The sequence below is a fragment of the Seriola aureovittata genome, chromosome 1, assembly GCF_021018895.1.
Source record: "Seriola aureovittata isolate HTS-2021-v1 ecotype China chromosome 1, ASM2101889v1, whole genome shotgun sequence".
NCBI lineage: Eukaryota > Metazoa > Chordata > Actinopteri > Carangiformes > Carangidae > Seriola > Seriola aureovittata.
The window spans coordinates 1173931-1184848 of record NC_079364.1 but is presented as its reverse complement, the minus strand read 5'-3'; the positions used below and the strand labels follow the sequence as shown (position 1 = coordinate 1184848).

General features: G+C 41.5%; 1 protein-coding gene across 3 annotated transcripts in view; it reads left to right on the top strand.

Moving 5' to 3' along the window:
- Positions 1-587, top strand: part of tspan4a (tetraspanin 4a) — a 126836-nt gene extending 126249 nt beyond the window's left edge. For all 3 annotated transcript variants that reach the window (XM_056373294.1, XM_056373287.1, XM_056373278.1), the window contains one exon: positions 28-587. In XM_056373294.1, the coding sequence (XP_056229269.1) occupies positions 28-96 (69 nt within the window). In that variant the 3' untranslated portion in view covers positions 97-587. The remainder of the gene's footprint in view (positions 1-27) is intronic.
- The last annotated feature ends 10331 nt before the right edge of the window (positions 588-10918 follow it).

The window sequence follows — 10918 nt, the reverse complement described above, 5'->3', positions numbered from 1 at the left end:
CCTGATTTGTTTCTTGTGTTTGTGCAGATCCTGGGCCTGGTCTTCTCCATGACGATGTTCTGTCAGGCAGTGAAAGTGGAAACCTTCTACGCCTAGCAGTCGACCTCTCTGCCATTCAGCACTCTTGGATTGTTTTACATCAGAGAGGGACAGATATAGACCCACCCTCATCCTCTTCCTCCTCCTCTTCCTCCTCCTCCTCCTCCTCCTCCCTGAACAGACTCTTTTCTCCAACGCTTGTCCTCTCTGTGACATTCGCTCTCGGATGTCACTGGTTCACAGTTTATCCTCTAACTATCAACAAGCACAGTGTCAGTGTAATACCTGAGTTGGTTCCTATGGTTTGCTCTGTGTCAAAAGCTAATTTCTGTGATACATTTTATGAAGCAGTATTATGAACATGTATGAAAAAAAAAAAAAAACAAGTGTAACCCTTTTTTAATATGTGTTTCGTTTTAAATTATTTCATGGTTTGTATGTGTTTTCAAAATGAGAGCTACAGTTGGGATAGTGCACTGTGTGAAGTGCTGCGAGTGCATGTCTCCTGCGATGGTGTGTAATAAACGTTTTGGCTCGACTAAACAGCACACGTCATCTTGTCTTGTCGCTGAAGGGGTTTGTGTGTAATCCAGCTGCTGACACCCTGGATGACAAACAGGAGGGACGGTGGAAATTTGCCAGAAATGGGAATGTAAATTTTTTTAATATAGTCCCTCTGCTGAGAAATGCTGGAGTCATTAATATATTTTGTAGCACCCAACTAATCTGGCATTAATTAGATATATCGCATGTAATGAAATGAGCCGCTTTACGACTTCATGCACTATGGAACATGTGGCTTTTTTACTGGGTGGATTTACATGGGACATGAGATTTGCACCAACTACAATAGGAAGATTCTGTCGGTGGAATTTAAATGAACAGTAGCTGGATCCTCCATACTGTCCTGGGGCAATTTCCCTCCCAGCACCAATCACAGCTCCAATGATAAAGATTCATCTGCAGGCTGTGAAGCCTCCTCTGGCCCTTTTGTGATTCCTTAAATTCCTTTTTCTTTTTTTTTTTTCCTTCTACCTTGGGCCGTCAAGTATAATCCAGGTTATAAGCACACCAGAGGCACTCTTTGATTAAATAGCCCCATAGGAAAAATGCTTTAAGAGATGTTTTCAGATGCAGTTTGAGGTCCAAGCACTGCAGGTGCTGGAAGTCTTTTCACAATAATCTGGACCTCAGAGAGCAAAGTTCCCAGAGCAATCAAATCTGTGGAAATAAACTAATGAAGTTACACAAGTCAGCCAGTAGGTGAAACAGGCAAATTTACTGTGAGTGCTCCTGGCTCACGACTTTTACACACACACATAGATATATATACATCTTCTATTATTTTTCCCACATGTTGTATTTAATATGCTCTGTCTTGTGCTGAAAAATTTAAATAATGAGAGACCGTTGTTGAAAAAAAAAAAAAGTGATATGTTTTCGTAGCCATGACACACTAAACTGGAATTAAAGGGTAAATAACACACACTTTGATGCTGCATGTGGTTGAAATCTTGTGAGCTGGAGAGAGAGACGATCAGCAGGCGTTCACACGTCTCAGGCAGGAGGATTTATTGTAATCTGGAGCAGAGACTCAGCAGTCTCTGAAGATGCCTGGACCTACAGGGTCTATATATTCCTATCACATGGTTGCAACACTCCTCCGTACCCAAACCAAATAAGGCTAAACGATGCCTAAACCTACATGTGTGAGGATTCTATTGGACACTAAAATCTGACCATTATCACATGCTCTTACCTAATTAATATTACATCTGTCTTATCCTTTCCCTGAGCTGTGTTTACGGCAGTTCTCTCTCAGTTTCTGCTTCTCCCTGTATCCTTATCTCTAAGACCTCCGCTGCCCCAGCAACAGAGGATAGTGGTGGCTCCACAGACACCAACAGTCGTAATAAAAGCTCAACAGTGAACCATTGTCTGGGCATGTGATGTTCTGACGTGAACTGGAGTGTTGGTGAGGCCTAAAAATAAGAAGAAAGTGTGAAGGAGTAAAATTCCTTCACCCAGCAACTAGAGATAACATGTCCCATAACATGTCAACAACATGTCCCATATGCAAATACATGTAGATATATTGAACTTCCATATATGAAATATACATGATTATTTTATATGTACATATAGCCTATGTAAAAATGTATAGATTAGAAATTGGAACGACTTCATATAATGACATATATAACTAGCTTATACAAATTCACTGGCTGGCCAAAAAAAAAGTCGCCACCTGGATTTAACTAAGCAAATAGGTACGAGCCTCCTATTGGGTAATTACTGCATGAGTGATTATCTTTCAGCTGGCAACAAGTTATTTAACCCCAACTGGTGCAATGAGTTGCTTCTCATGTCTTAAACAACCATGTCGAAAAACACATCCCGTGGTCGTGGAAAAGATGTTAGTCTGTTTGAGAAGGGTCAAATCATTGGCATGCATCAAGCAGAGAAAACAGCTAAGGAGATTGCAGAAACCACTAAAATTGGATTAAGAACTGTCCAACGCATTATTAAAAACTGGAAAGATTGTGGGGACCCATCGTCTTCGAGGAAGAAATGTGGCCGGAAAAAAATCCTGAATGATCGTGATCGGCGATCACTTAAACGTTTGGTGAAATCAAATCGAAGAAAATCAACATTAGAACTCAGGGCTATGTTTCATAGTGAAAGTAAGAGCATTTCCACACGCACAATGTGAAGGGAACTCAAGGGATTGGGACTGAACAGGTGTGTAGGCTTAGGAAAACCACTAATCAGTGAGGCTAACTGGAAAAAAAGGCTTCAATTTGCTAGGGAGCATAAAGATTGGACTCTGGAGCAATGGAAGAAGGTCATGTGGTCAGATGAGTCCAGATTTACCCTGTTCCAGAGTGATGGGCGCATCAGGGTAAGAAGAGAGGCAGGTGAAGTGATGCACCCATCATGCCTAGTGCCTACTGTACAAGCCTGTGGGGGCAGGGCTATGATCTGGGGTTGCTGCAATTGGTCAGGTCTAGGTTCAGCAACAGTATGTGCTCAAAGAATGAGGTCAGCTGACCTGAATATACTGAATGACCAGGTTATTCCATCAATGGATTTTTTTCTTCCCTGATGGCACGGGCATATTCCAAGATGACAATGCCAGGATTCATCGGGCTCAAATTGGCAAACTGGCTTGAGGAAAAAGGTTTTGGATCAAAAATGAATTTTATGTTTGCATGAAATGATAATACACAACATACCTGGGATGAAGTGGTTAAGGTGGAAACCAGAAGGCTGACCCCGCCCCTTTGTCAGTCTACCAGTCTCTGTACAGCTGCACCTGCTGGGTCCTGAATGCAGGTGAGGCTCCTCTGTGTCTCCATGTGTCCTGGATGCAGAGAGAATCCAGCAAAGAGACGTCCAGGGTGACGTGGAGATCCTGGATGAGGAGAGCCGTCTCCTTCACCCCATGTGTCCTCCTCCAACAGTGGAGCCTCCACTCCTCCCAGGAGATCCTCCTGATCACCTTGGCAACAGTCAGGCCGAGCATCCTGTGCTTCCCCTCCAGCTCGGAGAAGCCAGAGCTAACTGCTAAGCTAAAGTAACAATCAGTTCTAAACAGTGAAAGTCGCTATAAGCAGCAGAGAGCTGTGGGTGCTGGAGCAGAACTGCTCAGTTTAAATGTACAGCAGGTAGTTAGTCACTGTAATGAAGAAAACAACAACATTAACTGTGTTCAGATAGAGCAGCAATAAACTCTACCGGTAACAGAAACTCCAGAGACCGGCGAGGAGACGCTGCAGTGACGTCAGCACGTAAACGGTCCGTCACTGCTGGTGATGAAAGGTGATGTACTCTGGGTAAACGTGTTACTGCGGCACATTTTTAAAAGGGGAAGAGGAGGGTAAAACATCTTATATGGGGATGATAATAATAATATATGATAAAAGTATTAAACAACATCTTTAGGCTGTTATTTCTTTCCCCAGATGATCCAAGGATCCAGCTGATTACTGGCAGTTTGAAGGTGGATTTTTCTTCATCTGCTCCGTTGCTCCGTCACTTCTGGTAAAGATTCATTGATCTTTGTGGGATGTTGTGATTTGACTTATTAAAACACTGTATAGTTGGATTCTGACATAAAAGATAGTTTAATGTTTGTCCACATATGTTGTCAGAACTATAAGGAGAATACTGTGGAAAACAAGATCAAACTGAAGCTAAAAACAACAGACCCCCCCCCCCCTCAGCTCCACAGCCCCCCCTCTTTCAGAGGTGACGTCATCAGCTCCTCATTATAGGAACCTTAACAGGCAGATAGACCAATGGAGAAATGCCAGTTTTAGTTCTTCAGATCATCCCGGGGCTCTGAAGAACTATTTGTGAATAATTGGTTGATATTGTAAATTTACATCTGAATATATTAAATAAAAGTGTTATAAAGTCAATAGTGGTGCGTATGTTATTTGTAATTAAGTTTCCAACCCCACTTTAGTTTAAAGACTACATACAGAGACTTAACTGTTTAATTTGCATTTCTTCAGTTTATTATATTTTATGAGAAATGTAAGAAAATTGATCTGAATCTGAATCAGTAAATATTGTATTTAGATTGAGCTTCTACAGTTTTTAACATTACTTTACACTTATAGATTCAATGTTGACACAAATACTGCGAGTTGAAGTTTGAAATGATTTTAATCTGTTTTACACAGTATTTTTTACTTTGTCTTCCAAAACAAAAGGTTTATTTTACAATATTAAGCTTGTGTTAATATTTCATTGATTGACACTTAATTTCATTATTAGGAAAAAGTTTCTCTGCAGAAACTTTAGTGGCGTCACTTTATTGATGGTGTTTGATCATAATTATTTAGGAAAAATCTGAAACTTGAGTGGATTCACTTTATTAAAGGAGTTTGATCATAATAAATTAGGAGAAATCTGTAAAATAACAATTTTTCTCTGTATAAATATTAATGAAACTTTCTGTAAATTTATTGTTTTTACAGTTTTTGTTTGAGTTTTTTTTTCACAGTGTATATGTCGATATTATAAACAGTAGGGTCCAAAAGTCTGAGACCACTTTCCCACAATGTGAAGTTAGACATGTTTAAAATGAATGAGAAATTAATAAGAAACATATAGATTTACATGTATGTGTTTTTAATAAACTTGATTAAATAATTAAAATACATAATGTTAACACAGAATTTTTTACCTAGAACACATATGTTTGCAGCATGTTGCGATAATATAGGTACATATACAAATTTTACTATGGGCATTTGATATATGATATAAACTTATATTTTCATGTATCCAGAGTGATAAAAATATGTATATATGTGATTGTAATATATCCCCTTATAGGTGACACACTGTATGTGGCAACATCACTCTTGATATAGGGACATATATGGTATATATCACATTTCTGTATGGGGTAGAAACAAAGATCATCCGTGTCGCTCACCATGAGCTGCAGCTTTTAGCAGTGGATCTCCCGTCAGTCGACACTGAACGGATCTGAATGACAGTCTGAACCTTGATCCTAACTTCTCTGCATGGCTATCATAGTAACACACAGGGAAGCATCTGTTTTAACACTTCTGCTTGTTGTGGAGGTGTTTACAGAATACTCAGACTCCTCTGAGCATCTTGGTTAAAAAATACTTGATAAATCACCAAGTATTTCTTTATTATATTTACTTTTTTTGGAAAATGAGACTTGGTAATTAATGAGAGGCACAAACTGCGACTAGCTTGCAGACAGTGTTGTAGTCAGACTGTAGTCTTTGATGATCATTTTTCTGTGTTTACAATGATATGTGACTCACATGTGATTCATTATTTGTCATATGTTCCTTTTATTAATATTTCATATGAGAAAAATCCTGTTAGGGCCAGTGTGCGTCACATGATCCTGCAATTCCTTAAAGCCCAGCACTGAACATAAGGATCCTCTGTGTCATCATGCTCTATAATGCCGACATCAAAACAACAGGGCAGCTGGATCTCATCCCAGCATGCACTGGGTGAGAGGCAAGGTGTACCACAGACAGCAGTCTCACACGGCTCCCAGACAGAGAGACACAACACGGTACACTCACATTCACACGTTCTCTTTTATTCATACAGTACGTTCCTGTTACACTGAGTCATTCTCCAGCAGATTTCACCCAAAGCATATTTCTACAACTTCCTCCGTTTCCCTAGAACACGCTGTTAAACCTAACGAGCCGGCCAAGAAACCAACGACGCTGACAGAACGTCAAAGATGTTCAAGTCTTACGCTTAATAAAGAGTTTAATACATAGGAGGATACAGCGGCGCTCCGAACAGCGTCAGATCACAGTTGGCTGTATTGTATATGTGTAACAGTGATATCTTGGACGTCAGTTTGACTGATGGGCCTGGACCCTTGGACCTCGCTCCAGTAACAGCTCGCAAGCTCATACTTTTGCTTTTCTCTTGCTTAACAGATGCCCACAATAAATCCAGCATGCAGAGATTTAGTTTGAAAAAGCCAAGACAGATGTAGACTATTTCCTCAGCTCACTGACACCACACCTAATACCAGCAGCTTTCACATATTGATTTTGGCTGTTTGGTCAGATATAAACCACGGACCTTTACACCTTTGTTTTCATGCAGCGCTTCAGACACTCTTATTAAGAAATAAGTCATGTTTATGTGCACAGCCCTTGAACACAGATAGAGTCTCAACAGGCTTCACAGAACCGGCATTATGGAACAACAGATGGAAACAAACAAATCAAAACAATAAATGAAAATGACGATCCTCAACCTCAAGCCCTCGGCGACAGCGAGAACAAGCTCCCACTAAAACCTCATCACACAAATTGGACCCATCGTTTGCTTCTCTCTTCAAATAAGCTCTAAACAGAGGGACGTGCAGTACAGTATGTACATATTCCTGCTTCTAATTGCTAATGGCTCAGTAACACTCATCCTCCAGCTAACAGCTATCAAATAGAAAACAAGGTGGTGACAACGAGCACTGGTAATACCGCTGGTTGATGTGGACGTAAAGTATTTACAGAACATACGGTGAAGTTGAAAAGTACATCTTGGCCTAGATTAAGGTTCTGAAACACAAAGGCTTGGGAAATAAAATGGAGAGTCAGAGACGTGGATGGATTACTGAGTGGGACCAGTGGGCACGGGTTTATTTTTCAGGTTTCGCCTGCAAAAAGAAAGAAACACAAAATGACCACAAAGAGCTGCACTATGGCCACAAAGAGACACAAAGAGACACAAAGAGACACAAAACGACTACAAAGAGACACAAAACGACTACAAAGAGACACAAATTTTTGTGGTGTTTTGTGAGACGTCTTCTGTCTGTCTTTCTCGTATCTTGCTCGTATGTAGTTTGGGGGGGGGGGGGGGGGCCTTTAACATGTATGTACCAGGGGGCCCATTGTCTCATAATCCATCCGTGATCAGAGAGGAACATGTCAAGAGTGACATAACTATTGACCTGCAACGATCTTACCAACATGCGTGTGTGTGTATGACTCAGACATGTTGACTCCATTAGTTTGGAAATGTAGTTACTTACAACACAGCGAGCCGTCTCCAAACCCCGGCCTCTCTCCTCATACCTCTCTCCTCATACCTCTCTCCTCATACCTCTCTCCTCATACCTCCGATGCCTCTTGAATTCACCTCACCGCTTCAGCAGATCTCTGTTGCCTTTCCCCCGTCTAATGCATTATTCATTCTCATGTTCATGGGCTTTCTCCCATCTTGTGCTTGATCAATAAAACATACTTGTGTGCTTGCTCCCTCACCTCTCCATCCTCTCGTCTTGTTCCTGAAGCCAAACTGTGAGACCATGCTGAGCTGATAAAACAGCATAGATGGATGGCCTTTTCAAACTGTGAGAAAATGACTACAATTCAGGCCATCTCTCGCCTGCGTCTCTAATTTCGTATGTGAAAGGAAGTCACTGCATCTGTCACTTGCCTAGAGTGCCCCCCCCCCCCAAGAAAACCCAGAAATCTTCTCAAAAATCACTTCTAAGATATCTTTCTCATTTCTTAGTGTCCTCCTCTGGAGAATAACTTTGGTCACCAGGTGAATACATTAAGCTTGACTCAAGACTGTGAGAGATGTCCTGAACATCTTAAACGTTTTCATGGTTCTAAAAACAGACTGTTCTCTTCGACAGAGTAGAGCCTCACATCCTGAGACACGCATGTCTATTTATGGTCATTTTGTGTCTTGTTGTTGTTGTTTTTTTGTCCTTTTGTGGACGTTTGTGGGTATTTTGTGTCTTTTTGAAGTCGGTTTGCATCACTTTGTGGTTGCTTTAGGTATCTTCATCTTTTTGTGGTGTGTTGCGCGTCTTTTGGTGGTAGTTTTATGACTCTTGTTCTTGTGATCCTTCTATGTCTCTTAGTGGTCATTCTGTAGGCATTTGACGGACTGTGCAACAAGACACAGTCGTTTCAGACAAAGACTCTGGTCCATGAGCCCTCTGACCGGTTCGGCCCTATCAGTAATCCTTCCAAGCACTCTGCACCATTCATGGTCAGGTTTTTATTGCGGCTATAACTGCCTCCTTGAAGAGGGAAATAGAGCTAACAAGCTTGCTAATGGTCAGTTAGACACCTCTTTAACAGAAGCTCATTAGCGTTGGCTCTGTCACTAATGGCACAATAAGTTCACACACTTAAGAAGATGTATTTGCACCATCGACTCCTGTCTCATAACTGTCTGCAAACCGTTGGTCTGCTGTGAAACAGTTTTTACTGCGACGTAACAGATTAGATAAAAGGTGAATGGTAAACCTACGCCGGCGTCCTCCATGTTGGACTCTCCTCCTCTCCATAAAGGTCAGCACTGTCAAGATGGTCTCAGGCGGATCCTCTGATCATAGCAATCCATTCCCGTGGAGTCGTGGCGTGTCCAGGCCCTAACAGGAGATGGACTGTAGACCACTTGTGAAACTCTGCAGTATGTTTTACAGTGAACATAGAGTGCGTGGACCTGGCCGCCTCTCCTGCACGTGGCCTCCAGCTGGGTTTGTTTAAATCTCCACCAATCAACTGACACAACAAATTACAGTACAATTTATAAGCAGCAGAAAAAATCCCATAACCCCACCTGAATCAATTTTGACATTTTTCAGGATGAGAGGCTGCTGGCCATTTTAACAGTCCTCCAGTTGCTTTTCCACAGTGTGGGCTTTGGTTTACAATCGAGAACCATGAATTCTCTTCTGGCAAGAGGTGACGGTGTCAGTGGAGCTTGATTTTCCATGAGGCCAAATGAATGCACATTTTAAGAGCAGAATAAGTGCTAGTCTTTGCACAGACTACAGCTTGTTTGTTATGCTGTTTGCTAATGTTTGTGTCCTAAAACATGAACATCTCACGATTGAAAACAAAAGTTAAAGTTAAATATGTGAGTTTTAGCCAACAAGTGAGAAAAATGTTCTGTAATGGTTCTGTCTTTTCTCACATCTTTAGTACGAGCTCCTCCTGACAGACCGACCCTGCTCCGTGGTCACACTGAATTTAACAGATCTGTATGGGGATGGAAACACTGAAATGATCTTCTCTTAAAAGAAAGAGAAAATATAATTAAAGCCTCCAAGTTAATCGGCCGTTGTTCTATTTATCCCTGCTCTGACGACTTAGGTTTCACTGGCAAACGTTAAAATAATTTACACAAATGATAATTTCATATTATCTCATGTAGGTACCAGCCCTTCAAGCCAACACACTGCAAGCCAACATCTGTATCTCACAAAGTAACACGGCACCAAATTAACAACCAAGCACTGACCCAGACATCCAATTAAGAACCACACATCTCTGAAAGGATCAGCCGAGATTTTAAAACTGGTGCTATTAGCACCTGCTGGCAGTAATAAAACTGAGCTCAGGCAACGAGTCCTTGTAAATTGGACATCTCCCAACCAGTACTCTTCTGTTGGGGATGGTTGATGTTCGTTGCTGTTCATATTTGCCTCACTGTCTGGCTTTTCTCAGCTTTCTCTCTCTCTCAGCTAATCACCACGTCTCAACATCACCAGACTCTGAATGATTCAGACTACCTCCAAACAGTCAAACTATGACTTCAGAGATACCAGCAAGAGGGTTAATGACCTGCATGCTCGTTGACCTCGTGTCTGATATTAATGTTTAAAAGAGATTCTTGACTTGAGGGCCTGTCGGCCATATGACAGGCTCACATGCACAATTCAAGAGCAGATTTTGAATATTTATGTGTTCTTGAGTGTGAGGGGTTCATTACTTTTGCCGAAACAATTCAGTTGAAATCAATGACTGTACATAAAGATAGATGACGCGTCTCCACTTCTTCCCACTGTACAAAAATGAAGCTAAAATATCCGTCATGTGGATCCAGTCAGTGCAGTAGTGACTGGGGGGTGGAGCCTTGGTGTCGAGGCCCCATCCATACACCTGCTCGACTCAGATGGGACTGTTAATCTGGTTTGATAAGAACTACCTAAAATCACAAACTAGAATTAACGCCGAGCCGTACACATTTCATGTTCTCGAAATATTGCGTTCACAAGGCCAAAATCATGTTTTGTGAGGTCACCATGACCTTTGACCTTTAGCCACCAAAATCTGATCAGTTCATCCTTGAGTCCTAATGAATGTTTTTGCCAAATTTGAAGAAGTTGTGTCAAAGCGTTACTGAGCTGATATCGTGTCCACATGAACGGGACGGACGAACGTATGTGTAGGGGCGCTGAGTTTATGGCCTGCAGTAATGCAGCCGGCCACCAGGAGGCCATCGACATGTTTCAGCTTCACTTTACAGGAGCTGTCGTGTCAGTCCACCCCTTTGGTCCAGACTGAAATATCCCAACAAGTACTGGATGGATTAAAGTGAA